The sequence below is a fragment of the Mustela nivalis genome, assembly GCF_964662115.1.
Source record: "Mustela nivalis genome assembly, chromosome: 14".
Taxonomy (NCBI): Eukaryota; Metazoa; Chordata; class Mammalia; order Carnivora; family Mustelidae; genus Mustela; species Mustela nivalis.
In genome coordinates, this window is record NC_139033.1 from 46,337,030 (window position 1) to 46,363,595 (window position 26,566).

Here is a 26,566-nt window from a genome sequence, read left to right on the forward strand (position 1 = left end):
TCCTTCTACTCCACTCCCACCCTGGACAATCTCCTCTCTGGGGGTGCTTGCGATTAATTAGTTCCTAATTGTGCCTAAAGGTATTAATTATACCTTTATCTAGGTTCATCTTATAACAGCCTCCTATAAGCACTTTCACTGTTTATAGCTGTATCTCTTTCCCCAGTCGGACTGTCCTCGTGTGAATTCCTCTAAGGTGAAACTCTGTCTCATCTTGGCAGCTTCAGCCTGGAGCAATATGGCAGCAGGCGGGTAGTAAAAACTCAGGATATACTTATTGCAATGACGGGTTTGCTCCGTAATTAAGTGAATCCCTGTTGATCGACTGGGGTTCAGTTCCAGCCCTCCTCCCGCCTTAGTAACATTCCCATTACTTGCCAAATGTTTGCCGAGTGCCTCCTGTGCACTCTGCCTCCCTGGGGGGTGGGGGGAGCATGCTGAAGAAGGACCCCCAGGGCAACTGCGAAGCAACCAAATACTATCCTGAAATATCACTGAAAGTTCCATTCTTACCACTCCAACTACTGAGACTCAGAACCTCTTGCCTGGGTGTGTAGGGACCCACTAACTGCTGGGTTTGTCTTCATCTTCTGGTGTGTCCTGCACTCAGCTCCCCAGAGACCTGCTCCCACCAGGGTGCGCACCTGTCTGGCATACAGCTGGAGCTTAAGAAACCCGATGCAACTGAATGATTGAATAAGCAAATGAGTGTCTATCCCTGGAGAATCTACTGTAACACTGATTTTCTAGGAGTTCTGCAAATTTAATCATCGTGTTGTGTCCTCTCATCCCCCAAATACGTGGTTATCTATCAGATTATACATCCTGAGTTTGGGTCAGCCACTGCAATGACCAAATCAACATAAACAATTCTGCCTGGATGTCAGGATCGTCCACAATCAAGCCCCACCCCTACACAGCGGCCTGGAGTACACTCCCTCCTCCTAACTCCCTACTCTATTGTTTTGGTCATGAAAGTATCCTCACACACGCTAGAGACACATTTACTTTGCTTTAATATGACATTTATTGGATTTTAGAATAAGTCAGATGTAGAAAACTTGGAAAAATCAAAAGGGCCCAAAAGGTGAAAAGCATCTCCCACAGAAGCCTTAAAATTTTCTTGTTATTACTTTTCAATGAATTTACGTTTAACTGTATACTTCCAACAAAATTGAGTGCCTGCCGTTTTGTACCATGCTCGTTTCCCTTGGTAATAACTGAAACGCGTTTCTTTCTGCCTCCCCGTTTTCAGCTCTAGATAACACGAGTCTTGGAGTGAAAAGGAACCACAGCAGGACAGGGAGTCTCCGGTAACGTTGGGAGCAGAGGGTGGGGAAGCACCGGCTTCTGCAAGAACCATGCCTGCGAGTGCGCGCCCCGCCCGGCCAGAGCGCCTCTCCCGACGGTGGGCGGAGCTACTTGCTGGAAGCCGCCTTGTTCGTCGCGCGCAGACAGCGGGCACCACCCCTCTCCCCCCTGCAGCCGCCGCCTCTTCCCGGCTTCTCACCCTCCGCCAGCCTCTGAGCGCTAAGTGCGCTCTGGAACCGTTCAGGGGCTCCTCCAGTCTCCGGATAGCCCGTCCTCTCCGCATAGACTGCACTAGCCTTTTCCTGGTTTGGACAGTCCTGAATTCCTCACCGGCTTAAACATCACCCAAACTCCATTCTCACCCTTCTCGTAGCTCACGCTATCAAACTGTGCCAATCAGGGACAATTACAGGTGTCTCTTAGGTACTGCTTTTTTTTTTTTTTTTTTTTAAGATTATTTATTTATTTATTTGAGAGAGAGAGAGCATGAGAGTAGAGAGGTCAGCAGGAGAAGCAGACTCCTGCCAAGCAGGGAGCCCGATGTGGGACTTGATCCCAGGACTTCCAGGATCATGACCTGAGCCGAAGGCAGTTGCTCAACCAACGGAGCCACCCAGGCACCCTCTTAGGTACTTCTTTATGGTCTTACCTGTTTTCCAAATTTTCTACCATGAGCTTATATGACTCCCATTAATAGAAAAAAAAAATAGACTTCTTTGCTATTCTGCTATGAATTACGTTTTGCTCTTACTTAGCTGAATCCTTAAGTGCCAACTATGTGTCCTGTTGAGCCGTCCTCCCCATCATGTGTTCCTCCAATGCCTCTGTGACAGGACTCTAGCCCGGGGACCTGCCATTGGAGATCTTGAACGCATGTCCATCCTTTCCTCCAGCTCCTGGGGGGAAGCCGTTCATGTTGTTGCAGACCTCTCCTAACCACCCACCACCCTGCTTACATTTCTCTCTGGTGTTCACAGGGAGAGCATGGAAAACTTCATTGAGTGCCTTGCCAAGATAAGCTCTACTTTTCCTAAAATGATGAGTGAATGAAAAAACAAAAATCCTTTGGTAATGAAAGCCACTGCAAGTTTGGTTTGACATGATTTAATGAATTAATTCCAGAAAAGCATGGTTCTCTGTAAAGCGCTCCAAACCCATCTGTTTGATAATTCTACAGAGCTGTTGAGTGACATGAAACTTACATCCCAGCCATCATATTCCTTTCTTTTAGAAAATCAGGACATTTTGCTCTCTCTGGCTGGCTAGTCCTTCTTCTCTTCTGGAACCCAGCCTACAAGTCTGTCTCGGGCTATTTGCCTTCATTCAGTGGATTCCCCCTTTCCTGAGCCATAACCATTCACAACCAAGTGAAACCGCAGCAACAGTACCAGCTTCCACCTAGCAGAGCTCGCTCTGTGCCAGATGCTTCCCTGAAGGACTTTACATCCGTTAGCACATGTATACTTCGTTCATCACTTATCGTATATTTGAATCAATATAATTGAAGTTTTATTCACTTGAATAACAAGTGCTATTGTGACCCCCATTTAGCAGGGGAGGAATCTGAGCTTTGGAGAGGCTCGGGTTCCTGCATTGCTCACCGTCCCTTGGCTGGTGAACAAACCCAGGTTTGTCTAGGTCCGAACTCTCACTTCCCTCCCCCAGGCGTCTGTGTTACACAATTCGGTGGTCCTCTCTCCTATTGCTTCTGAGGCTTTCATCTTAATAGTTCTGGTGCCTCTTGGGAGCACCTAACAGGGCTACAGGCACACAGTTGGCCTCCTCAGAGGCTGAGTGGTCTTGCTTGAGCTGCCCCTGGTCCCACCCCTCAGCCCCACCTCCAGGTGCTGGGAGAAGCTTAGAGGTACCCAGCAAGGGTGCAGAGAGGGCCTAGCAGCAGCCACCCCTCGATGCAGGATGAAAGAGGGATCACATCACAGAAAGAAGAGGGATGTGCCTTTAACGCCCCGGAGAAGCCAGGGAGGTGGACACCGAGAAGTTTCCATCCTCTGTTCCCTCCCACTGAGCCCCTCGGAGCCAAGGCCCCACTGCCACTTCTGATCATCTCATTCTCAACAAGGCGCTCCTGGCTGGTCGCTGAATTCTGGGTTTTTCTCCCAAACCAATCAGGAGGCTTACCCCCCACATTTGCTCACCAAAACACCCGCCAGACATCCTGAGACCCACTTTGGCTCCCAAGGGCTTCTACTGCAGGTGCCATCGATACAACAATGGCGACAGGAGTGAGTGGCACACCAGCGACCCCCAGCAGAGTCCATGTAGTCGGGAGGCTTCAAGGAGGTTGAGCCAGGGAGGGGGGTGTGTGGAGGAGGGCGGGCATGGAATGAAAGCAGGATTCTGAGAGCCAGGAGAGAGGTGGAAGCGTGGTTAAGGTCTGGAGTTGGGAACATGCGTGACACGTTCAAGGGACAAGAAGTGCACCTGCCCGGACAGGCCTTCACTGTCCTCCCCCAAGGACCAGCTCCAGAATGCGAAGCACTCAGCAGTGCCCGGGAACAGTGTGTGTGGAAGGGGCAAGGGAGGGGATGGTCAAAAGGCCGCGTTGTCTGGCCCCAAACGGGACATGGCCTCATCTCCCGGTCCTATGTCACCATCTTCGTAGGCCTTTTAGCAGCCCTCTCTGCCAGGCCGGCTGCCATCAGTCCGACCTGCCCCGGCGCACAGCACGCCCGCCCTGCCCACACTCCCGTGTTATGCTGTTCTCTAGTACATTCTCCACACCCCTCTCCCTGGGGCTCCCCTGGCACCTGAACTCCCCGAAGCTCCCCAGAGCCTGTGGGTCCAGACTGTGGTGGTAAAGCCTTCCATGGCTTTGTCCCTTCTCTCCAGTGTCATCTCCTGAGATAATCTGGCTCCTGTCTGGGCATTTCACTCAATCGCTCAACTTAAAATTATAGTCCTATCCCAACAGTAATAAGGCACATTTCTTACCTGCACTTGACCTTCACAGGAAGAGGAGAGGTTAAATGACTTTTGTCTGCAGACCCACTAGCTAGTCAGGGCACAGCAGGACTCGCGGCCAGATGGCTGGTGTCCAGAGCCCAGCTTCCTCAGCACTGGATCACAGTCCCTTTAGAACCTTCTTTGGCATTAGCCACCCCCTCACCCTCCATGTTCCCTTCCAACTCATGTGTGCTCACAGGCCACTACTGCACTGAACGTTTCTGCCTACATGACACCACCTCCAGGAAGCTCTCTCAGATGCCCACCCCCACCCCTGTGTGTGCCCAGGTTCTGGTTGGGGCAGTGGTTCCCCTACTTTGCTGCACACTGGAAACACCTGGGGATCTTTTTAAAAACTTATGCTTCCTGGCTCCCTCTCCCAGACATTGTGGTTAATTGGCAGAGGCTTACCCCCCACATTTGCTCACCAAAACACCCGCCAGACATCCTGAGACCCACTTTGGCTCCCAAGGGCTTCTACTGCAGGTGCCCCCGATACAACAATGGCGACAGGAGTGAGTGGCACACCAGCGACCCCCAGCAGAGTCCATGTAGTCGAGAGGCTTCAAGGAGGTTGAGCCAGGGAGGAGGGTGTGTGGAGGAGGGCGGGCAGATGACTCTGAAATGCATAGAAGTCTGGTACCCGCTGGCAATCCTTCCCCAATTGGGGGTGCACCAGCTTGATTCTGGATTTCTGGTTTTATACGCCTGGGCTAAGGCCCCGAGACTGGCCTTTTTTTTTTTTAATTAACGATTCATTTATTTGACAGAGAGAGACACAGCGAGAGAGGGAGCACAAGCAGGGGGAGTAGGAGAGGAAGAAGCAGGCTTTCCGCTGAGCAGGGAGCCTGATGCAGGGCTCGATCCCAGAGACCTTGGGATCATGACCCGAGCCAAAGGCAGATGCTCAGCTGAGGCTGCCTCTCTAACAAGTTTTCAGCTTCTGCTGCTGCTGCTGCCGGCCTGGGGACCATAATTGGAGAGCTGCTGAGCTAAGGAGTCCTCCGGGTACCCATGCACTCCCAGAGGGCGCAGCACTAATCACCACCCACGCCCTTGTCACATCTGTTGTAATCATCTGTGTGCTTCTCGGCCACCTCTGCCAGGCCCAGAGCTTTCTGCTCGGTTATCTTCGGTAACCTGGGCCAACACATGTTGGACGAATGAGTCCATGAGACACCAGGCAGGCTTAGCATGGCAATCGCACTCTGCAGCAATCCTTGTCTCTTTCCTTGTCTCTGCATGGAAAAGGAGCTGTGACTGTAAGCCAGGCTGTCCTTTTACTGAGCACGGAGGGTGGAGTCCAGGCCACAGAGGGAGGAAAGGGCAGAGCTGCGATTCCATGAGGCAGCCTGGCTCCCAGGCTCCCACACCTTTAACCACTGTACTTCAAGATCCTATCCTAGGTGACCCCAAATCTATCCCCTTCCACCCCCCAGCCCCACTCCCCGGGCTTAGATTCCCAGTGGGTTTCGGAGTACAGGTCTCCCTCTATTGGTGGGTGTGAGCAATATTTCTTAAATGACCAAATCTCAGACAGAACTGAACAACCTAGAAATGATCAGAGTGCACCCATGCAGTAAGGATTTTAAGTATCGTTTAGTAAGATAAACATGTGCAAACCAGTACTGATGTAAAAATGTATGTCCAGCTGAGGGTCATGGTCAAAACAGTCTGCCAAGCCCTCCCTTAAAGAGCCTCCACCAGATCTCCGGGAAGCCCACAGTTCTCCACTGAGCTGGAGACGGAGAAGAGCTAGGCTGCCCCCTGCTGGGAACTTCCGGAATTGCACCAGGAGCCGGAAAACTGCCCCGTGGTGAGATGGGGTCTGGCCCTGCCTGGGTGTGTGGGGTGCAGGGAAGGCAGCAGCAAATTCCTCATGACCCGTCAAAATACAAAATAATTTTTTGATGAAATACGAATTCATTTTTCTCCAAAATAAACACAGACATCGTGGCAAGGGGCGGTGTGGATTGACGGATTGACCAGCACCCCAGAAGGAAGTGGTGGAGGGCCACCAAACATTTCGCTAATCATTCTGAGCACCCAGACGACAATTGTTAAGACTCGCATTTTTTTCCTGGTTGCAGAAGCAGGGGGACTTCACGTACAGGTCGGAACACAGAGGCCGAAGCTCATAAGGCTGACAGGCAGGGAAACACGTTCCGGCAGCCAGGCCTCCTGACCTCTAAGCCAGCCCTCTGGAGACAGGAGGGGGTTGGGTGGGTTGTGATTCTTTTCCCACTGGGGCCTCTTGTTTGTTCACCTCTAGCCTTGCTCTGCCTTTCACTTCTCTCTACACCCTGCAAGGCGAGAGTAGACCTGGGGGTGGGGGTGGGGGGGTTAGACTGAGCAGCTGCGGTGGGTTTGGGCACCCACACCCGGGGGGATGAAGCTGTTGTCTTCCAGAAGCCGCACTTCCATGCGTTTTAACCATGACCACCTTCTTCTGGAGGCTGAACCTAAGAGGAAGCTCTCTTGTCTACTCTGCACCTCGACAGTTTGGGCGAAGCCTCAGGGCTGGTGAACTCAGGAGGGCTGAGCAAATCAAGGAAGAAGGATGGGAAGAGGAAAAGCAAGGTGCTCATACAAGGGCTCAAGGGCGGACGTGGCACGGCCCAGACCGGTCACAAGCCGAGTGTTTGGTGTGAGGGGGTTCTGCAAAAGGACAGAAAGGATTTCACCTCCGAGTTTGACTCTGTGGCAAAACAGAGAGCACAGGCAGACCCAGGAACCAGGAGGCAGAGGTGACCCCAAAACCCAAACCCAAGTCCATGAACCTCTCACAAGAGAACTCTGGATCTCCACAGGCATTCCACAGAGAAGGGGAGCATCAGCTCAGGGGAGACGCTCGCACCGGATGCACACTACAGCCCCTGCACTCTGGTTTGGTAGCAGATGCGCAGAGCCCTGTCTTCCATCAGTCATCGCCGTCCCTGGGTCCCTCGGGTCCTGGATCATCGCGTACACAGGATGTTTGGTCTTTCTGGGATCTTTTCAAACTCATCCTCCTCTCTACTGCTCCTGCTCGCGAGTCCCAGCAGCCCTTCCTGTCCTTTACCCCAAGCTCCTGGGAAGGCTCTATTCCTGTCCTCACTACTTGCCTTCCACTCGTGCCTCCCTCCATACCAGCTGACTTTGGTCCCTCGTGGCTGGCGGAACTGCCTGGGTGAAGGTCTTTGTTGATAAACTAGGCAGGTGGTTATGGGTTCCCTGGACCGCCAGCAGCACGGACCTGCCTGGCCCTCTGGCCCCGTGAGACTCTGGCTGTTACAGCAGCGCTCTCTCCCGGTTTTCTTCCTTGCCACTTGGGCTGCTCCTTCGTAGTCTTCTTAGGACCGTTTCTTACCCTCGGCACTGTTGACATTTGGGGCTGAGTCATTCTTTGTTATAGGGATCTGCCCTGAGACTTCTAGGATGTTTCCACGCACCAGACGTCAGGAGCAACATCGCACCCCCTCGACCCCTCCCTGCCCTCCGTTGTGACCACCAAAAATGTCCTCAGGCTGCCTGCCTTCTGTTTCCCAGATGCCTCTTCAGCCTGTCAGATGCAGAGTGACCTCAGACTCCGTCTTCCTGTCTTAGTTTGGATTCTCCCAGAAGCCAAGCCTGAGATGAGGACTGGGTGCAGGCAGTTTAATCGGGAGGTGGTCTCAGGAAACAGGAACGAGCAAAGGAGGAAAAGCCAATGTAAGGTCCAACATCAAAGTCAGAGCTGTGAGCAGTGAGGGCTCACTTCCCCTGGAATCTGGGCTTTCAGCCCCTGGCCAGGGCACGTGAAAGGGGCGGGGAGTGGGGGGACGGGCATCTAGCCTGTGGCTCCCACACTTTGTTGTTGAGAGCTGTCCCAGGGAATTAACTCCCCAAACTTCTGGGCTGCGTTGAGCCATGCAAGCCAAACAGACCTCTGTGGTTTTGAGGAAGGTGCTAGAATAGACTTGACAATGACGCATTCTGTGCTTCAATGGGGAGGTGCTGTCAATAGGAGCCAAAGCCACCAGCAATGTCTACCACGGCTGCAGCTGAAATCAGAGGGTGACCAAGATGCAGGGCACCCAAAATGATCTACCCTAGTCCTCGCCTAGCGCCACTCCAACCCACCTGTATCTCCCATGAAGTCCATTCCATCCCCGATGGGATCAAGGTGGTGGGCAGCCGTAATCTAGTGAAAATAGTGTGTACGGGAGAGTCCGTGGGATGCGCCCCAAGCCACTCACTGGTGTGTAAGTCAAGGCTGACACTGCTGATGGTTACTTTCCTTCTCCACCACTTGTGCTAGATGTTCCTGTCAGCTAGTCGAGGTTGTCGCCTGACAGGGTGACTCAGACCCACAACCCTGAGTGCTCTGAGCCCTCAGCAGGAGTGGCCTCATCTGGCCATGGCTGTTGCAAGGGACCTTTCTCTGTCATCACCCCGCCTGGAAGCCCTGCCCCCCAGGCACCCTCTCATCCCGTGCGACAGGAGCACAGAGAGTGGCGGGGAGAGGGACCAACCTGCCCTCCGCCCGGGACCCCTGGACCCGTGTATTCCCGCAAGTGGGGACACAGCATCATTGACTGGCTGTATTCTGGTGACTGTGCCTGACCTCAGTGTCATCCTCGAGCTGGGACCTTAGTTGAGTTTCGCAATCCGTGCCATCCCTCTAGTCGGTCCTGTGATTTGGGCTGTACCCGACCAGCCGATCCCACCGTCCTGCGCCCACGGTTGCACTTCCTTTGTCATAAAATGGGCCTCTGGATCTGAGGTGATGAGTCATCACATGTAAATAAATCAGGCTGTCTGTAAATGCTCCGATTAACACCAGAGTAAGCATCAATCCCCAGAAGGAGGATTAGCACTCTTTCCGGGAGGGGGTACGTCGGGGGTGGAAGGGGTGCAAGGTAATCAACTTCTGGCAAGCAGCTGGCCAGTCAAGGGCTCGGGCCCTCTGTGCCCACAGATCAGGCAGCAGTGGCAGTATCCAGACGGCCTTTGAGAGGGAGCAGCGGCTGTTGGGCCCCTGCCTAGCCTCCATCTGTCACCATGGCCACCCTGTGCATGAGCTCATCACACAAGCCTGGGCAAGGCTGAAGACAAGGCTGACCCCCACCGGGCACCATGCCGTCCAGCTGATTGTCAAAGAGGGCATCCACTGTGGTGGGTGCACTCTGCCCGGCACGAGCATGACCACAAAGACCCACACGCTCTGTGTCCACGCCCACAGAACACCACACACGCCCCTCCCTCAGACCTCCCTGCTCCCTCTTCTCAGCATTTTCTTTTCAGGCACCTGACCCACCAACCCAACTACTGGCTACCGCACAAGATGCATGTCCTTATAAAACACACACTTCTCCCTCTGAACCGCACGGAATGACAGGTGTAGGCTCCACTCAGTGTCTTTCAGGGCTACCCTGCCTGGGGCTTTAGTGAAAACTGCCGTCCGCTTTGGGCTAACACCCGCATGCTGAACCAGGCCTAGGACCTTTCTTCCTCCATCAGCTCATCACAAGAAAATGCTTGGCACGAACAGAGAATCATCAGTGCTGGGGTGGGGGGCAGGGGCAGGCGCACCTCAGAGGTCTGGGGAAGAAGCTATGTGGCGAGTCTGTTTGTGGCTTACTTGGGCCCCTGGCCCTGCTGACACCCGATTCTAGATGTTGCCACTTCCATCTTAGAGTCGACTGAATTTATAAGAAGAATGGTACAAAACCCGCTCATGATGGGAACTCCAGGGTCTTGGCCAACTGATGTCCTGTGGTGAGGGCCCAAGAGCATGCTGGGAGCTGCTTTTCAAATAGGGAATAGAAAGCACAGTCCTCCTCCTGAACCTGGAGAGTCCATGATACCCCTCTCCTCCTGGGGCTTGCCAGACTCCATGCTCCCTCCTTGCCCACCAAGGACACCTCCAGCACTTGCTGGGTCCACAGAAAGCAGCTTGCCTGGTAGCCAAGCTTTCTGCAAAGCCCTTCCTTGCTCCAAGTCACTTGATGAATGGACTGGATTAATATTTCCAAATATGCTACTTACGTGTCCCAAAGCCAAAAGAGGTCCACCAAGTGCTCTGTCTCCTTTGTAACAGCAGAGGGTACAAAGGGCAGTAACTTGTCCTCATCTTAGAGGAGGGTGACATGAGACACCCCAAAGGCTCTGCTACATACTCCACACTTGACCCCTTCCTACATTTCCTCCCCAGTGGGTACAAGAACCTGGGAGCCCCTTCCCCTTCCTCTTTCTTCCTCACTCACATGCTCTGCACCACCCTGAACCCTCTGTCACCAAGTCCTGAAGATTCAACCTCTTATGTTGATTTCTTCAGTCAGAACTCTCCTCCGTTCTTCCCACCACCGTGGTGCAGCCTTCTTCATTTATCTGCTCAAATCCCACAGAAGCTTCCTGATTCGACCTCCCACTTCCAATCTCAAGGCTCTTCTAGTTCATTCACCCATTTTACCACAAGGGAGGGCTGTTCTCATTCCCCCCCTCCTCGCCACACCTTACCGCTCCCATCCCTTCAGGGATACACCTAGATCGCACTGCCTTTCACTGTAGGCAGGCTGAGGGTCAGGCACATGTTCCACCAGGGGAGGCTGGCCCCCAGAGTGTCTGTGGGGTGTTCACGAGGCATTCAAGGTCCTTCCCCACAAGGCTCCAAACTAGATCTCTGGCTTCCTCCCCCACCACTTAGCCCATTTCTCCCAACTGGCAGCGACTCTACTGAGCCAAACTTGCTCTTTCTCACCTTCATGCTTCACCTAAGCTTTGGGCCTGGCATGACACCCACCACACCCTCCACGCTTTACTTCCTCAGACTCCACAGTCCCTAGCCCGCCTCGAACTTAGCTCAGCCGCCACCTTCTGCAGGCGCTCTTTCCCTATTTGTTCATTCCGCCCCAGCGCTGGCCTAGGCGGCCTGCCTTCTGTTCCCACTGCACAGAGCTCTGTCTCAGCGCCTGTCAGGCTTTGTGACAATCATTTGTTACACCAGACAGAGCAAAGCTACTTGAGAATGAGGACTGGCTTCCAGTCACCTCGTGTCTCTGGGGACTGGCCCAGTGCCCAGCGTAAAGCGAGCATTTACTAAGTGTTTGCTGAACCAGTGAAATTGGCGTGGTACGGGAGCAGCAAACCAGCAGTTTACAGGCTAAGTCAGACCTGCAGGCGAGTTCTCCTTGGCCTACACACTTCCTGGCTGAGTGAGGTCAACTAGGACTGATCCAGGTTACAGGGCTGATGACACGGAATTGGCCTCTATTCCCTTTGGCTGACTGCCTAGCCAACCAGACAGGTACTCCGGCAATGCACCAGTCCAAGAACCCAAGTGACTACAGCTCCCTCGGGTGCACTGTCCCGTATAGCAGAGGCTCACCCGCAGCTTCAGAGGCTCAGCAACCTGAACAGAATAAGGATCGGAGCACCAGACGTACCTGGGCTCCCTCCTTTATATCCCACCCAGAAGGATGGGGGTGGGGGTAGGGGGTGGTGGGAGAGGCGGGGGTGGACCGAGTCCGCCTTACTTTTATTTCTTCCTGTACCAACAGATCTACTCAGGTTGTATCGTCAGCAGGTCTGACCATGGCCACACAAGAAGAACATACACAAATCAGAAATTGGCATTTTAAAAATCCTGATTCCCTTTGTCTTGAAAAAAATCCATAGACCTGGCAACATCAAGCCTGCACTCTCATCACAAGTGATGCAGCCTCCCCCTTAGACAAGGCACACTTCTCTCTGCGCTTGGCCACACCCCAGCCTGGCCCACCGATTGCTTCCAGCCCTGTTACCATTTGAGTCTGGAACTTCTAAAAGGGCTTCGAAACATCCTTTGCTATTTTACGATCTTTTTTGATTGCCCCCCCCCACTCCCCTCATCCTGTGGTAGGCTGTGAGTATCCTCCTTTCAGAGATGAAGAGGCTGGGATCCAGAGAGATGGCTGACAGTAGGTTGTCACACAGCCTGTGAGCAGTGAAGGCAGGACTCAAATCCAGACCTTGGGACTTTTTTTCCCCACCCCATGCCTGTTACACAGACACAAAACTGTTGCTTGCCTTCTCGAAAGTACTTGACTTATTTGAAGTATATTGTAAGGATTTAGTGTTGCTGCTAGGAAATTATTAGCAGCCCACCACCTAGTTTTATTTGATCTACACACTTCCTGGTTGAGCTAGCCAAATGACTGAAGCAGGGCTGGCAGGGCTTGGCCTTCACTCACTCACCCCCAGGACAAGCCCGTAAGGCGAGTACTATTATCCCCACTTTATGTGTGGCACGGAGAGGTCTGATGAATTCAAGACGGATCATCTTAGATGGGTTCTATCAGTTGTTAAAGTGACAACATCCTTCAACTGCAGTTGGCCAGCTGCCCCTGCCTTGAGCCACCTGTCTTCCCCACTGCCCTGGGCACTTGGTCAGGATTTGCAGGTTACCTGTGACGGGGTGAGTCCCACACCTGCCAGCAGCCTGTGGCAGTCCTACTTCTGGTGCTGACTGGCTCATGCCTATGCCGACAAGATTTGGATGATGTCATTAGAGGGGGAGGTTCACATCTGCAATGTCACAAACTAAGGTACTCTGTCAAGGGCCCAAAAAGCTGATCGGAAGAATTTTAGTCATCCACTTTGGGGTGTGGGAGCCTATAAATGGATGAAAGAGAACAGGTACTACCCAGCACAGCCTAAAAGCCAAGGTTCCAACACGTTTTCCACCTCAACCCCTCTAGGGAACACCAGACTCCTAGCCGGAACAGTGACAGCGGCTTGGAGCCCATCACAACCACGCAGGATGGGGACCGCTTCGGCAAAATCTCGCAGGGCAGCAGCAGGCATACAGAGTGAGAAACCATGCCGAGCCCGCCCATTGCGCCTCACTGCCCAAAGATGTGGTGAGGGTCCCTCTGGCAGGCTGTCGGCTATCAGACATGGTGCCCGAAGGTGGCTGCTGACTTTATGGGCCAGGGGCTGCGGGCACGCACTCACAGAGGGGAAGAGTTGGTTTCTGTCGCAATAACCTTCACCCCCAGTGACAAATCTGATCTTCAAAGAAACATCCGCACTTTCCAACTCCTCAGAGGATGGATCCCCTCCTAAAGCTCATCTCGGGGGCAGGGCCGTCTGTACTAAGGGCGTTGGCCTGCTTGCCTTCCTTCACTTCCTGTCACACTGGGCTCCTGCATCCCTTTTCATCGCTGGGTTGTAACTGACCTAGTAAGTCCCGTTTCTGCAGAATGTGTGGCACCCATTCACACCAAGACAGTAACCGCTTAAAAAGTGTGGTCCTCTCAATTCCAAGTGATTAGGTATTTTTTCAATTAACAGTCATATTGAATACACATACCATAAAATTTACCCTTTTAAAGTATAACAAGTCAGTGGTCTTTAATATATTCAGAGTGGCGTGCCATCACCACTTTGCAGTTTCAGAGTATTTTCTTCACCTACCCAAAGAGAGACTTCTTACCCATTAGCTATCACTCCCTATTTCCACTTCCCCTCCAGCCCCTAACAACCACGAACCTACTTTGTTTCTGTAATTTGTCCATTCTGGACATTTCCCATAGATGAAAGAGTATGTGGGGCTTTTGCAACTGGCTTTTTTCCTTTAGTATGCTTTCCAGGTTCACCCATGCTCTACCATGTATCTGCACCTCATTCCTACCTCCAGCTGGATACCCAACTGCGGCCAGATCACGCGCCGCTCACCCCCTCACTGGCTGATGGCTACTCACGTTGCCACCACCTTCCAGCTACTATGACTAAGGCTGCCATCAACAGTTGGGTCCAAGTTTTTGTGTGTACCTAGGTTTCCATTTCTTTCGGTATCACACTTAGGATAGGAGTGGCTGAGTCGTATGGGAACAGCCAAACCGTTTTCCAAAGTGGCTGCACTACCTCCTATTCCTACCATCAACTTAAAAGGCTCCAGGATTCTCCGCTTCCTCTCCGACACATTGTCTTTTTGCTTCTCGCTATCCTAGTAGTGGTGAAGCGCTAGTTCACTGTGGCTTGGAGGTGCATTTCCCTGATGATCAATGATGTTTAACATCTTTTCATGTTACTGACCAACTGTGTATCTCCCTTACATACATCCATTCAGATCCCTTGCCCATTAATTGTTTTGCCTTTTTATTATCAACTTGGAAGAGCTCATTTATTCTAGATACAAATCCCTCATCAAAGGTTGCAAATATTCTCTCTCACTCAGTGAACTGTCTTTTCACTTTCTTGATGGTGTCCTAAGCACAAAATTTATTCTGATGAAGTCCAACTTGCCAGTTTTATTTTTTGTTATGGTTTATTGTTTTGGTGACATGTACAACTGCTGAGGGGGAAAAAGTGTTGAGGACATCTAAAAAGAATCAGCTTCAGATCTTATCCATGCCTACTAATAACATCTAGGAAGTCATAAGGAGCTTTTTGTTCTTTCCTATTTGAAACAAAAAAAAATTTTAATTTTAGGGGCACCTGGGTGACTCAGTGGGTTATGCCTCTGCCTTTGGCTCAGGTCATGATCTCAGGGTACTGGGATCGAGCCCCGCATTGGGCTCTCTGCTCAGCGGGGAGCCTGCCTCCCCCTCTCTCTCTGCCTGCCTCTCTGCCTACTTGCGATTTCTCTATCAAATAAGTAAATAAAAAAATCCTAAAAAAAATTTTTAATTTTATTATGAAATATTTAAGATATATAAAAAAGTACAAAGAACAACATACATCTGTGTCCCCACTACCCAACTTAAGAAGTTTCACCCATAAAGTTGAAGTCCCTGTGACCCCTCCCACTCTACCTCCCCCTCTGGAGGCAACCATTACCCTGATCTTGGTGTTTATTATTCTCACGAACTTCTTTATAGTCTTACTACACATGTGTATGTGACCTTTATCAATATGTAGTGTTTTGTTCTTTTAAGCTTCGTATCAATTGTATCACGTAACACATAATCTGAAGCTTTCTTTTTCTACACTGAGATTGATCTATGTTGATAAAACTGCTGTAAGTGTATGAATACAGATCTAGTTCATTAAATTCCACAGTGGCTAAACACAGTATAAATACACTAACCATCCTATAAACATCCATGTTGAAACAGACAAAAACTGGAGAAAATGACACCAAATATTTCTGAGCACATAAACTGCTTCTCTAGAACCACGGCTTTCCATATCTTGTTAACGGCAACCCATACTTGAAAAAACGTGCTTGTATCTTGACCCTCTGCACACACACACGTATCTGTGTGTGGTGTGTATCAGCATATAACAAAAGTTTCATGTAGCAATATTGTTTTCTGCTCTGTTGTTCTATTCCCTTAAATAGATAAATAAAAGATGGTTTACAGACACTTGAACTGAGTTCATGACTTCCCCATATAGGCTACCCCTAAAGTTTAAAACCTACTCAAGGGTATTATTATCCCAAGGTGTGGAATTTGTGAGTCATGAGACGCCTTAGTTAGCTCAGGACACCAGAGCAAAATATTAAAGAGTGGGTGGCTCTTAAACAACAGAGATTGTTTTCTCACAGTTCTGGAGGCTGGACATCCAAGACCAGGGTGCCAGCATGGCTGGATTCAGGTAAGAGCCCTTTTCCTGGCATACAGACAGCCTCCTTCTTACTCTGTCCTCACAGGTGAAGCTCAGGTCTCCTCCTCTTCTTAGAAGAGCACTCATCCAGGTGCCTGGCTGGCTCACCTGGTTAAGCGGCTGCCTTCAGCTCAGGTCATGATCCTGGAGTCCTGGAATCCAGTCCCACATTGGACTCTCTGCTTAGCAGAGAGTCTGCTGCTCCCTCTGACCCTCCCCTTCACGTGTGCTTGCTCGCTCGCTCTTTCTCTCTCTCTCTCAAATAAATACACAATAAAATCTTTAAAGAACACTAATCCTATCACGGGGACTCCCATGTTATCTAAACATAATTACTGCCCAAGGGCCCCACCTCCAAATATCATCAGACTGGGGAGTAAGGCTTCTGCATATAAACTGGGGGTAGGGTGGGGGGGGGGAGCACATTCAGCCCATATATGAGGCATACACATATTCAGCTTTACTAGACAATTTCACTGTTTTCCAAAGTAGTTGTAGCAAATTATCCTCACACAAAAAGACAAGCAAGTTGCCACTGTTCTGCGTCCTGGTTGGATTTAAATGTATTCCTGATCCTGCGTGTGTGAAATGGCATCCTGTAAAGTTAAGTATGTGTTTCCATAATTAGTAGTGAGCCCCACCAAGCATCTTTCCTATGTTTACTGGCCATCTGTAGTTTCCTGTTCCACAAACTATGAGACAGGGAATCTATCTATGGAAAAAGTTTCCATAGTCACTCCAGAGCCTGCAGGGACACATACTCAAGCGCCTGATGTTTAAATCTTTGACCACTTACCTAAGAGAGAAGGGAACCAATCAAACATTACTTTCTCAGGAAGACTTCCAATTCTTCTCAGGCCAGAGCAAAGCAGAATCAGCAGCAAAAAGAATGAAGGAAAACCAGGTGGAGAAAAGAGGTTTTGTTTTTCTTAAAGCTAAGAAGTCCTAATTTGGACCACAGAAAAAAATCTGTTCTTGCAAAGTCTAGCCATGCAAATCTGGAAAAGTTGTTATTCTTCTGTTCTCAGTCTTCCAATCTGCAAAATTAGGATAACAATCTGTACCACTTCTTACTCCCATGTGGAAATTTTGAAATAAACATTCTTTCAAAACTTTGAAAATAAAGAGATTGTCGAAATTCAAGGTTCTCTGTTAATCATCCAATGCCTTCCAAAAGCCTAAGTAAGAGGACAGAACTGTAGCCCTTTGAACAGCTTTCCTGGAGTGAGTCGCTCTCCGGAATTCTTGCCTGAAAAAGCCCGACGGCTTTGCAGAACAACAAATGACCCGCTAAAAGAACACAGCCCTACCTTTCAGTGTCAAGAAAGAGATCTAAGAAATTCTTCATTTTACAAGTACAGAAATTTACTCCCTTAGGTGGTCAAATGGTCTTTCTAGGGTCTCCTAGTCTCTGGTTCCAGCTTTGTATACACTAGCCACCACAACCTCCCCTCTGGTCTAAAGATCCCTGGTGCTCCAGGTCCATCCAAGGTCCATGCTTACATGAGACTTGCTTGCTTCAGACCCCATCACAGGTGTGAGGGCTCAAAAGCTAGCAGTACTTCACCCTTCCACTCTTAGGATGGAGTCATCACGGAAAGGAAACAGAAATGACTCCTCTCAGGTGTCATTTACCAAAGCACGAAGGAAAAAGCTGGTATCATATAGATTTTTCACTAAAGAGTAAGAAGCTAGATGGATATAATTTACAAGCAAAGAGTATTCCCAACCAGCGGGCCAGATTCTCTGAGGTCACATGGGTTTCTGCTGCCACACCTCTCTTCTGAGGTCTGACTTCACTGTCAGCACTCACGCTGACCCTTCACTCACCCATCCCACCAAATGGGATCTCAAGGCTAGGCTGAAACAGAGAAACAGTGACTCCTCATCACACAAAAGGATCCCTGCCTAAAGCCACCTCCATCTACAAGGCCTGCACCTGTGCAGAGATGTGCCATGGCAGCCCTGGATCCGCACACTCGTCCTCTGCATCTTTGTCCAAGCTCACTGTTCCTTCTGGTATTTTCTACTGCTTTCTTCTGCTCCAAGCAGATTCTCCCAGCCAAAGCTCTACTGTAGCCCAGGAACTTCCCAGACTCTGTGACTCGGTGCTCTCAAACATGGAGTCAAGGAAGTAAGGAAATCATACCTACCAATGACCTAGGAAGACCACTCTTCCTAGATGAGTAATAGAGTTAAAACAACAAAACTTAGGGGCACCTGGGTGGCTCAGTCAGTGAAGCGTCTGCCTTCTGCTCAGGTCATGATCCCAGGATCCTCGGATCGAGTCTCGCATCGGACTCCCTGCCGAGAGCCCGCTTCTCCCCCGTGCCACTCCCCACACTTGTGCACACTCTCTCTGTGTTAAATAAATAAAATCTTTAAACACACACACACACACACACACAACCAAACCTAAAAGAGATTCACTGTATACTTCAGCTGCAAAACTGGAGCCAAAGAGCTATTTATATATTTGGTCAAGATTTATCTATAATTTTTCTCAGGAGTACAGTTATAAATAGCTGTCATCTACTATGAAAAACACACCAATAAGGAAAGACGAGGCCAAAAGCCAGCCAAGCATACAAGCACAGGAGGAGGAAGGTAGAATGAGATTAAGAACTAGACACAAATTATTTTACTTACTCATTCTACAAAAGCAGCGGCCAAGGGCAAAAGGGATCAAAAGCAAGGTCTGGAATCCCGAGAAGAGTCTCTCACAGGCACTAATATTTCAAGGTTTCGGATACAAGGTAGTACAGTGCTAGTCCTAGAACAGCATTCAGAACTGTTCCAGAATGCTGAAAACATTTCCCAACTGTTAATGGTGTACTTCCTCATTAACAGACCCCTTTACACTGCAAGTAGAACTAAGAATTCCTGAGGAACATGGAGAGATCCAGGAGTGGTATTTTAGTAAAGATAGCCTCATTCTCCCCAGTTCCTTGTTCCCTTTTACATGAAGGTAAGTGAAAAAAGTTATGAGGTATTAATATGATAGTTCCTATCATTTTTATAGCCAAATAAAACCCCTGAAAATAGAACCAAATTAAAGGAGAAGTTCTTCAGACTGCTTTGAAATCCTCTATATTTGATTCAGTGTTCAACCACGTGCAAAGTGCATGCAGTTGGGCATCTGGTGCTGGGTCCTGGGAAGTAACTGTCCGCTGAGTTTTCTGCCCAGGAGCAAAGGCACCTAGCACTAGGAAGCTCTGGGCTCTCTCTGAAACCTCACTGGTGCTAGCTGGGAAGGGAGGCAGGGCTACAGGAAAGCCAGTGCAGAGCTACTTTTACCCGGATCTAACACACCAACGGCCACATGCAAAACATCTTGGGAGGAGGATACAGCTGTTGCTTGGAAAAAGTCGGCATACCAGTAAGATCTGTTAACAAAATATAATCGACTTTCACATCCAAAAGCTAACTGAGAAGCTGCTCCAGGCACCATCTAATTAACTGAAGCAGATACAAAAAAAAATCCTCAGAAATTATCATTGTTTAAATACACTCTATTTTATTTTGTCTTAAAATAGTTTAACCTTTATGCTACAGACTTGTTTCAAAAAACAGAAAATCTTATCTTGCACCAAAAAATATATATATAACACTCTGTTTTATTATTTTTTTCTCCAAAGACCATTAAATACTAAATGGAAACAAAAACTAAATAATGAATGTAAAGAAGAACCAAATTTTGTTTTAAAAACTAGAGTTGCACATTTTAAAACATTAATTCTAAGCAATGATTTGTCGTCACTGCATCAAAGTCCACGCTCACACTCCAGCAACAGCAGACCTGTTAACCACCAAGTGCATTGGTTCCTAGCCATACAATGGCTAACATTTCATTTTCATGGTAAGAGGAGCAAAAGGCTTCATAGGACCTTTGTACTCTCTAAAAAACAAAACAAAACAACAACAAAAATATTTCCTAGTTATCCAGTGATTTTTCTTTTAAGATCACTACCCTTTAAAATTTGTTAAAAGAATAAGAAGTATGTAGTGTTTTAAATAAAATGAAAAATACAACAGCATTGGACTAAAATACGTGATTATTTTAAACAAACAGTGCACAATCTGAGGAAGTTTGGTTAGGGCGCAATCATTTTTATATATACATGGAAGTCACATCATACACATACTGGAAAACAGAAATTAGGGGCTCCTTGCATTAAAAAAAAAAGCTTAAACTAAAAGACTAAAAGACAAAGTTGTGTCCCAGCTCTTTCAAAAACCTTGTGACACAGTATAAAAAGCAGGCAACAAATTCATTTTTAAGTTACCTATGGTGCTAATCTGCTAAAAGTAACAGTGAACAACTGACTAACTTAGCAAATCAGACGGTTCATATTCACAATTGAGAATAATAAAAGCAGGGTTTATGCAATGCTCAATTTTAACGACTAACCGGAGTCCATTCAGTCTGGCCCCTTCCAACAGAATGAAAGAATAGCTGCTAGTGAGCAGCACGTACGTGTTCTAGGGCAGCCACGTTGACGCGATAGCCAGTTCCTGCTCTGGGGTTTCAAACTGGAGGGCAGGGAGGGACTAAACTGAATTCGTGCCACAATCAAATCTGTGACCCCAAGTACACCACTTTAGCAGAGAGATTGTGAGCAATGTTCTGTGAAGCATAAAGTGTTTATGCTACCAAATGAAACACTTCGGTAAGTAACAATCCCTTTAAAAAAAATTTCAAATGTCACAGGAGTTGTTTCCCGCAGAATTTTATCAGTAAAATCCCTTGCCAGAAACCACACCCCAACTCTTCTGGGTCTGGCAATGAAAGAAGAGTTGAAACAGAGTCTCTCTATAGTTAGTAGGTGGAAAAATCCCAACCCTGTAGGGGAAAACAGCTGACTGTCTCTACCATCCCTTCCCCCCCCCCTTTCGCATACTGATTTCTAAATCCCTGTTCTGGTGCATCAAGTCAGGTAGTCAGGATGCTGGAACGGGGGCAGGTGCGGGAAAAGTGCAACCTGGTATAAAAGTGAAAGGCCACAGAAGAGCCTGGTTATGACTCTGCTCTCTGCCCCCGATCCACAGTGCACACAGCACACCAGAAGAATTCTCTTTAGCGGATGACTATTAGGGGCTAAAGAAAGTATGTCATGGGAAATCACCTGCTGTGTAGAACTGGACAAAACACACTATTAACATAAGAATAGGTAATGTGAAAACATTCTTTAAAATGGGGCTCTGCCCTGATGCTGGGGAAAAAATAAGCTGTAAAAACTTCAAGTCATATAATCCACTCTATTCTTTTCCCAATGATTTTCCTGGAAAACACAGACCAGAAATTGTACATTTCTGCTTTGTCTAGCATTTTAATTCAAGTCAAAAACAATGTGTAACAGCAAAATTCAATAAATTAATCCTAAAGTAAAATATGAAGGTCCAAGGATACACCAGTAGTGACTCTGCAGAAGGTCCTATTTCGCTCTGGCCTCTGGATCTTTGGTTTTTGTCTAGAATTGTGGCCACGTGAGACTTGATATATGAGGTGCTAAAAGTGGAGGTTCATGATCTTTTAAAAGCCTGATCTATTAAAAGTAGATTGACGGGAAAATAAAAAGTTGATGAATAACAGAGGCCAGATCCAATGAGATGTTATCAGAGAAGATCAAAGAACACGTTTCCATCCACTGCCATGGAAAAGGTACATGGACGAACTAAAGCAGCAGCAGAAGGATAAAGGACTCAATGAGTCTTTAAAAGAAGAAGAAAAAGAGGAAGAAGAGAGGAGGAAGAGGAGGAGGCCAGGCAGACTCTGACACACGCGCACAGGGGGTCCCCATTTGTCTTGGCGGCCCCACCACAGCTACCCTGCCTTATGCAGGACAGACATCGGGACATGTGTGTCCACTGAATGAAATCTGAAATGGTAGTTCTCATGCTCTTATAAGGAAGGGCCCCCAAGACATTTGTGGAGGGAAGCAAAGGGCTACAGCAATGTTATATGGCAAATATGGAAACAAACAAAAAAAAGCAAACAAAAACCAAAAACCACGGAAAAACAAAAGATGAGGTCTTCTTAGCCAATAATACTTCACTCCTCCCTGTGCACAGTACATAGTGTTCTAACTAGGTATTGCTTGTAAAAGAATTCACTAGTAACTACAACATGTTATAGGAAAAAAGGTAGTAACTAATGCCACAGAACTCCAACACTGGCATTTCCTAAATTCCCTGAAGCTCCTACTACCCTTTGCTTAGTTAGAGACTGTAAAACCTACAGTGTCATTTATGTGCTTTGCATCTGGTTTTTTATGGTGCATTTTGATTTTTCCACTTTTAGATGGTAGAGGAGAAAAATACCCAAATACAGTATCAGGTCTATTTCAGCTCGAGTGTTAAACAATTGTTGTACCTCCTGTCTGGAGAGACCAGCTGTGAAAGAAGGCACAGTCTTCTCAGACTTGTAAGTGCCCACAGTCTTAGAGGTGAACACAACTTTTCATATTCTACCTAAGTAGTAGGTTTCTGTGTTCTCCCATTATTTGAACAAACCAGGAAAAAAAAGTTGATGGAGAGAGACTTTCCTACTGATCTCTCAATACTCTCCTCACATGCCCAGAAAACCTCATGGTGGGTATCTATCTGAAATGCCTCTGCCCCAAAAGCAGACATTTTCCAAAGAGTTATGAATTATTGCAACAAGGAGACCAACTAAGTCACCTTAGCAGTATTTATAAACACAAAGGGCCATATCAATTATTTGTGTTGTGGGAAGTCAGCCAGGAGCAAAGTCAGGAAAGAAGGTAGAAGACTTAAGCTAAAAGAAAAGTAATACTTCTGTCTTCTATTTTTAAGGACAGGTTTTCAAATGCACATGCCCTACTAGGTGCCAAGAAGGACCTGACTAAATGTGTGCAAATGCCCTAAGGTAGGAGTGCCAATGGGTGGGCTGACAGTGGTCAAGTCTAGATATTAATTTTATTACACAGAAAAATAAATACAAGATTCAAAACTGAAATCCATTTCACTTAGTAATTAAAATATTATTCTAGGAGGAAGAGTTTCCTAAGATCAAAAGTCACCAAGTAAAATGAAGCTGTCTAATAAATTCATCATTCTCATATTCCTACTGAGGGAAAGAAGAAATTCTTTTCTCTGTGCTAAGTTATTTTCCTAAGTGACTTCTTTAAAAAAAAAAAAAAAAAAGGTGAGGGGGGGGCAATTTTCCATGAGTTTCGATTATACAAATGCCACGAACAGCTTCTGAGGCTGAAGCTATGACAATGAACTTCCATGTCACAAAGAGGAGGAGGAGGAAGTAGAAGGGAACAGTGCAGAGGAAACACAGTGACATTGTATTACAGTAGGTATTTACGTCTGCTATCCTCATCCAAGGTAAGATCAACAACTTCCGCAGGTGAAGCCCAAGTCTGCTGGGGAGTCACAGCAGTCCATGACTGTGTTTGCCGGGTGCTGACATACTGCGTGCCAGAACCGTGCTTCCATGAGGAGACACTCTGAATCACACCTCCTCGAGGATGAACACACCTGCAATTGAGATGAAAAGCGTAAGCATGGTTAATCCCACCACAGGAAAAATAAGGCAATATAGCTCTAGCGGCACCAATCAAAACTTTCACAAACATAAGCCTACTGCATGAGTTCATGAAACTCACAGCCAATATCCCTCCCTTCTTCCCTCTAGTGTCTCCCTCCTCTCTCAATTTAGCCTAAAAACAGACAAGAGTCTTATCTCAGAAACTCCTGAGTTATGTCTAGATTTGTTACTGAAATGGACAGATAACATAATGTTTCTCTCAACACAATTAAACTTCTGGGGTCTTCAGAACAGGGCAGAATATAAATCCAGTGCAAAATTAAGATACCTAAACAACCTTATCTAACCAAATGAAAACAGTAGGAAATACAGGTACAAGCTATTCTCCCAAATAAGTTCTGTGCCATACTAGGCACAGACAAGACAGTAGCAGTAATACCCTTCTACAGACTGGATTTCTTGAAGTCTGTAAGTACTAGGTCATGCATAAAGGATCAATTTCCCTTATCCTGAAGGTCACAACAGAACACCTGACTCATGCATCTGAACTGCCTATGTGTTTTAGTTGAGGGAAAGTAACAAGGCTGAAGTGCTCAGTTAAGGTCTTCTAAAAGTATTTTATCAGAGGCACAGAACTGCCTTGGTGATAAATCTCACCAAGAGTTCAACGGAAGGAAACTGCTTCTGAAACACTGACATAATGAATTCCACATTCCAATCAAATGATAGAACTGTGAGCCTCCCTGATGAATCACTGAGTGATTCTGGATTCGGATGAGAGGAAGGTAGGCCGCTCAAGCTTTCGTTGCTACTTTTATCCTCACTCCTAAATTTCTGACCAGATCCTATGTAATATATGTGAAAGTGGCAGCTGGCAGGATTCTAGTCACATAAACTATTATAGTGGGTCCTGAGTAGCTGCTCTAACAGGCTGTGTACAATAAGTGGTGCTGGATCACTGGAGAATTCCAGCTTTGACCCACTGTTACCTACACTACCAGACGCAAAAGAACATTAGGGTAACAATGGACAAGATTTAGTTGCAAAACTGCTGAAGGACTCTTATGATCCTGCAAAGACTCCTTGCTCCTACAACAGCCTGAAAACTACTCCCTTACCAAGAGAGGTGCCAAAAAACAGATCCCCCACGGCCAGAGCAAGGGGCAGAACGCAGATTTGTTACCATACCAGAAGCCCATTATCTTTACAGAATGGGCTAAGTAGCTATTAACCCAGAAGCTACTATGTTTTCAAAGATTAGTGAGTGAAAAGCACTAAAATGTGAGACATAAAGTCCAAAGGCTAATCCAGATCTGTCCAATCCATTAAGTATACTCAGATGAAGTGATCTTATAATCACAGAAAATGTCAGCCAAAGGAGTCCATTCAGCATTTACAGAAATGCTTCTGATGACTGATGGCACTAGCATACTGAGTTTCTTAAGCAGTCTCACCTCATTAGACAATCCCAACAAATGTCAAAGTTACAATCCACACTCAACCGAAAGGGAAACTGACGATTATAGTGATTACATGATTTGCCCGGAGTCACAATGCTTGAAGGTTGTGGGCCACGGAGCTTCAAGCCAGGTCTGATCCTGAGTCCTGGCTTTTCACATCAGGTTGTTGCTTTACAAATGTGTGTATTAAATTAGGTAAGGCAAAACACAGTGAGTACAAAGCAAAGTACAAAAATGGGCCCAGATTAACAATTTAAAAATACAAAGTTCTTCAAAAATTCAAAAGCTCATCTGTATAAGTACTAATTAAAGGAGGCTAGAACTTAGCAGAATTCAGAGAATGAATGGCTACAGAGAGAATCAGTGTAATCTTTGGCAGAATTCCCAGAAATATGTCCAAAATAAAAGAGTTATTTAGTCCCAACTGTTACTCTGCACTGCTCCCTAAGTAATGGTACAAGGGAGTGGCTTAAAAAGGATCTGATCCAGGGACTCCTGGGGGGCTCAGTCAGTTATGCGTCTGACTCTTGGTTTCAGCTCAGGTCATGATCTCAGGGTTGTGAAACTGAGCCCAGGGTCGGGCTCCCATTTTAGAGAACAGTCTGCTTGAAAGTTTCTCTCTCCCTCTGCCTTTCCCACCCCATGCTTACTTTTGCTCTCTTGAGTGCGTTCTCTCACTAAAATAAATAAATGAATCCTTAAAAAATAAAATAAAAGGGACTGGATCCATAATGTTCATTTTACTGAAGAGAAAACCAAAGCCAAAAGACAACTGCCCAGGGTCTTAAGCAAGTTAAGCACCGGACCCCAAAAAAAGTCTCCATCAGAGAGTTCATTTTCCACTAAGTATGCCTTCCTCAGACAGCACCTAACGCAGTATACTCCGTCTGATTGTAAGGAGCAGGGCCCCTGGGAATCATTCAATAAACAGCAAAGCAGATTCTAGAATACACTCAAGAATAGGAGAGTGAGAGGTGTAAAGACAATATATACCACTGCGGAATGATGGACACAGAGAAGAGAATAAGGAGGTGAGGCACTTCTTCAACTATCTGAATTAGCTGGCTGCTGTAGTTATGTTACAAATGATTCCAGTTACTGGAAACCAACTCGGACTACTTTATTTATTAATTTTTTATTTTTGTATTTATTTGACAAAGAAAGAGAGATCACAAGTAGGTGGAGAGGCAGGCAGAGGGAGAGGGGGAAGCAGTCTCCCTGCTGAGCAGAGAGCCCGATTCGGGGCTCAATCCCAGGACCCTGAGATCATGACCTGAGCAGAAGGCAGAGGCTTTAACCCATTGAGCCACCCAGGCACTCCAACTCAGACTACTTTAAGCAAAAAAGCAAATTTGATGGAAAGACACTTGAGCACCTCAAAGAACCTAAGGATGATGGAATAACTAGTCTCATTCATTTGACTCAAGCCTCAACCCTCTCAGTCTGTTTCTCTCGTTTCAAAATTTTAGATTCTCTGGATTGTATGATGATCCCATCTTCTGTCAAAAGCTTTCTGGGCTCCTATTTAACTGCAATGGAAGGTCAATTCCCAAAGAATGGAGAATCACCATGGGAGAAGGTGGCTACTCCACCATGTGCAGAGATCTTGAGAACAACCTACCAACCATTAATCAGTTTATGGAGGGAAGTTTTAGATGATCATTACTACACCACAAGTATAGCTTCGGTTACCAAATGGTATAAACTGCCTTTTAAATGTTCAAGCAAGTGCTGGGCTATCTGTCAGGAATATTAAAGA

General features: G+C 47.4%; 1 protein-coding gene across 4 annotated transcripts in view; it reads right to left on the reverse strand.

Moving 5' to 3' along the window:
* Positions 1–19,325: 19,325 nt before the first annotated feature.
* Positions 19,326–26,566, reverse strand: part of ARK2N (arkadia (RNF111) N-terminal like PKA signaling regulator 2N) — a 91,023-nt gene continuing 83,782 nt past the window's right edge. For all 4 annotated transcript variants that reach the window (XM_082699302.1, XM_082699300.1, XM_082699301.1 and 1 more), the window contains one exon: positions 19,326–23,337. In XM_082699302.1, the coding sequence (XP_082555428.1) occupies positions 23,148–23,337 (190 nt within the window). In that variant the 3' untranslated portion in view covers positions 19,326–23,147. The remainder of the gene's footprint in view (positions 23,338–26,566) is intronic.